The sequence below is a fragment of the Corticium candelabrum genome, chromosome 12 (genome assembly GCF_963422355.1).
Source record: "Corticium candelabrum chromosome 12, ooCorCand1.1, whole genome shotgun sequence".
Lineage (NCBI taxonomy): Eukaryota > Metazoa > Porifera > Homoscleromorpha > Homosclerophorida > Plakinidae > Corticium > Corticium candelabrum.
In genome coordinates this window covers 5,675,491-5,679,754 of record NC_085096.1, presented here as the reverse complement: position 1 = coordinate 5,679,754, position 4,264 = coordinate 5,675,491, and the positions used below count along the sequence as shown (strand labels likewise).

At 41.2% G+C, this 4,264-nt stretch overlaps 1 protein-coding gene across 1 annotated transcript in view; it reads left to right on the top strand.

The window, feature by feature from the left end:
- The window catches only part of LOC134187910 (uncharacterized), a 7,443-nt gene extending 3,537 nt beyond the window's left edge, over positions 1-3,906 (top strand). The window contains exons 3-5 of the mRNA XM_062656085.1: positions 374-451; positions 526-762; positions 829-3,906. Of these exons, the coding sequence (XP_062512069.1) occupies positions 374-451; positions 526-762; positions 829-3,380 (2,867 nt within the window). The 3' untranslated portion in view covers positions 3,381-3,906. The remainder of the gene's footprint in view (positions 1-373; positions 452-525; positions 763-828) is intronic.
- Positions 3,907-4,264: the final 358 nt, after the last annotated feature.

Here is a 4,264-nt window from a genome sequence, read left to right as displayed (position 1 = left end):
AGTTTATTTGGTTTTTCCTCATTGTCCACTGCCATCAGTTGCACCTCTGGCTCAGGCATGACATACGAGGTTTGCTGTTTTGGTCATTTTTTGTTGGTGTTTATTCAAAGTGGATTGGGATATAGTGGGGAGGGGTGGAGAGCTAGTGGGATATTTGTTTATTTATATTGAATCTTTTAATGGTTTTGTAGAAGATTATTTTTAGTTTAAAATAACAAGTAGGATTGAGAAAGTATGTGGAAAGAAAGTGTAATCATTCCTAATCAGATATTGCCTGCTTAGTCAGCAACAGCTACACATTGTGTTGTCACATAGTATAGTTAGAAGTGATAGGAAATATATAAAGTAATATTATATGGCTTATTGTGGATAGCAATGGAGGACCTCATGTACTGCCATTCAATGCAGGAGAAAACCAATGTTACAAAACAGCCTGCCAATCACCAGCAAGGTATTTAGCTACTCAATTTATTTCATCTAAATTGCTTTATCCATATGAGGTCACAATTGTTGCTTCACTTTTAGCATCTGAGAGTGAATGGCTCAAGCTGGTAGCCAAGTCACTAAATGGTAAAGAAGTGCAATTGAAGGCAAAAGCATCTGATACTATTGCCACACTGAAGAAGCAACTTGGTAGCAAGGACGATTCTTCATCCATGGATCAACTGCTCGTTGTGAATGGAAAACAATTACGTGATGAGCAAACATTGTCTGAGGCAGGATTGACTAATGGAATGAAAATGAAGTGTGTGTCATGCCCACGTGAGTTAATCTTGTCACTCGAGATAGATTGTTAGTATACAGACTGTAGCTGTGATATTGTTGTAGGGGCAGTGACGAGCATGGGATCCGATGTTGGTGAGTTATTTGTGCGAGCTCTAGAGCAAGGATCGATTGAAATAACTCGAGTCAAGATTGTCATTGTGGGCAAGGACAGAACGGGGAAGTCGTCTTTCAAACGATCCTTGCTCAATGAGAAGTTCCAGGTATGTGAAGCGAGCACACCCGTGGCTAAGGCAGAAGTGGCCGTTTGTGAAGCATGCAACTGGAGAGCTTTGCATGACAAAGACCAGCAATTTTTAGACAGACAAATAGCTAGAGCAGCGATCCATGCACAGCATGCTTCTAATGTAAACGAGGCAGGTAGTAAGGGTGCCGACAATGAAGATGGACAAGCTGCAAACGGTCAATTTGGCATAAACACAAGCAAGCCGCGTGAAGCGACTGTGTTGAATCAAGATACTGCAATCAAGACAAACACAGACAAACTAGACAAAGCAGCTGCATCTATCGGTGATGCCGAAAGCAGCACGAGCAGCGACAAATTGGATGAAGCCATTGTTCTGACCGAAGGAATCGGTCGTGCTATAAAGCAGTTTCAAAGTGATCGCGATATTCTAAAGCAAGAAGAATCAAAAGTTTACTATACCATCTGGGATTTAGGAGGTCAGGAACTCCTTCTTCCTGGTCAACAACAAGCCATCACACCGAGAAGTATCGTTTTTCTCGTGTTTGATGCAAGGAAGTTTCTCAATGACGAGGCCGAATCGTCTCACCGTTCTTCCCCTGACTCGGAAGAAACCCCGATTCCTAACATGTGGATCGAAAAGAATTACGATGCTTTGTCTTTATGGGGATCCGCGACTTTCTTGGCAAGAGCCGAGGGTCACCATTTAATTGATTCTCTTGACAAGTTATTGGCATGCGCATCACCTATTATTTTCTTGATTGGAACACACATCGCCGAAGTCAGTGAAGAGATGATACAGAAGCAGAATAAATTTCTGTCTGAGAAGTTTTTTGGTCAGAAATTTACGGAGCACATCTACCGACCAAGCCAGCAACCTGATGATTGGTTTTTTCGTGTTGAAAACTCGGTGTCCGATCCAGAATCTCCAATCAAGGATCCGGGTGTAGTTGCAGTGAAACAAGTCATTGGAAAGGTGACAAATTCTGTGTCATTTAAAAGTTTGATACCAGCGACTTGGGCGGTGCTGGAGAAAATCTGCGATGGTCTAGAAGAGAAGATGGGCAGTGCCTTGTCTAATGTCAAAGTTATCTTGGCTTTGGCCAATCGATTATGTCGTATCTCTGAAGAGAAAGAAGTGCGTGCGGCTCTGGTGTATTTGGATGACGCCGGATCAGTAATATTCCCTCAGAAGAGTGAGAAACTGAAGGATACGGTCGTCACCAAACCGAATTGGCTTTTTACGGTTTTCTCAGTTATTGCATCAGTCCATTATCCTTCTGGGTTATTTTGTATGTATTGGACTCAAGCAAAGACAACAGGAATCGTTAGCTGGGAGCTGATGAAGGATTGCCTTAGAAAGGCAGGAGTAAAAGAAGAAGAATACGAAGTCGTATTGAATTTGTTGAATTGCTTTTATTTGCTCTCCCCTAAATCTCCACCATCTCAACTAGCAATTTCTTATGAAACGGAATACTTCGTTCCATGTTTGCTGGAGTCTGACCCAAACTCGCCACTAGCAGCTGCTGCTCCAGTCAATCCTAACGATCTCAAACCATTCTCACTCATTATTTCTCCTTGCCAAATTGCATTTATTCCCGAACAGCTGCATTTCAGGCTAATGACCTGTTGCATCGAGGAATATCCTGATGAGCCGATGTTGACACGTCACCACTCTGTGTATCGAGTTGAGAAAGGTGTAACGTTAGAAATGGCTTATCATTCAAAGAAATACATCATTTTGACCATTGTCACAACAAGACCATGCTATGAAATTGCTTCCTTATGTACAGGCATCCGTCTGTTTATAACCAAAAAGCTTGAAGAAGTGAAGAAACCAGGATTGCCTAATTTCCACTTTTCAGTAAACATTCAACCTTCAGGACCAGCTGTTCCTGTAGATCCCACTCAGCTAGTATATATAGACGAGTACAAACCAAGTGGAGCCACACCACTAAGAGTAAACATTAGCAGACGTGATGTGAAATTAGGTCCAAATGAAAAAGCTGCATTAGACTGTTGGTTTCATGAAGACAAATATAATGTTCCTAGAGGAACAATACAACAGATGCTAAAGTATAGATCAGCCAGCATATGCACATCTGATGAGATTACAGAAGTGGCAAGCAAACTTTCAGCTCGTTGGGAGGAACTTGTTTCCCGTTTGTCCTCTTCCTTATTTACAATCAACAAAATAGAAGAGATAAAAGGAGAGAACAGGGACAAGTTCTTTTTGCAAGCTCGAAAGGCACTAGACATGTGGACTAGCCAACTTGGTGGCAAAGCCAGTCGCCAATTACTGATAAAGACCATATGTGACATTGGGTGTAGATTGCAAGCGGAGGAAGTTTTTGGTTACCAGTTGGTAGAATATGTTTCCTTGCTGAAGAATAGAGATTGTTGTATTTCGTAGGTTTTGTACTGTTATTTTGATATACCACATTTTAGTTAACATTTGCTTTTTATATCATTGGAACTGCTTTGCACTATTTTGTCCAGTAGATTTGGTTGACATTGTTTTTGCTGCTACGTACTGCTGCTGCTGTTGTTGTTGTTGCATGCTGCTGCTGCTGCTCTTGGTGTTGTTGCTGCCACTGTTGGCAGTATCAATGCCAGCGTGGTGACATATGTTTTATTGGCACAGAGGTCAGTATACTATTGACTTCATCTCTACTAGGAGGACAAAATGTATTAATTAAGATGGGTTATAAGTTTGCGTTTCTAAATTACTCTTACCCAGTCTTTGGCTGCTGCTGCTGCTACTATGCCACATCTCCAATGAAACTAATGACCAACAATGGCACTACAATCCCTATTTTGTCTCTGTGGGCTAGTCTACTGATGATATGTAACCAACTCTTGTTAGTGGTCTACAGAATGCTGTCTTTGTCTGTTTACCTAAACAACATCTTAATAGAATAGATCACAAAGAATGCCTGTCTTTCCTGAGGCAGCTGTCTAACCAGGTGATCTTTTGGCATGCTGCATGATGTCTAGTGAAATTGTATTGCATGAGAAAGCAATAAATTAACTGATTCAGTATGGTTTGTGTGTGTTTGCCTAAAGACAATTGTTAGAATGGGAGTATACATATAGCAATGTGACTATACATATAGCAACAGACATCAACAGGGGTTTAGAGAATAAGACAAACCCTGTTTTGAATGAGCAAACAAGTTCTGGGAGACAAGAACGACTGTTGTGATACACGAAGGACATTCCAGCATTTGCCAGAGTCGATGCAGTATGTAGTTTATAATGCAGAAAATTAGCTGTGTAAGACTAGTTACTATGAAA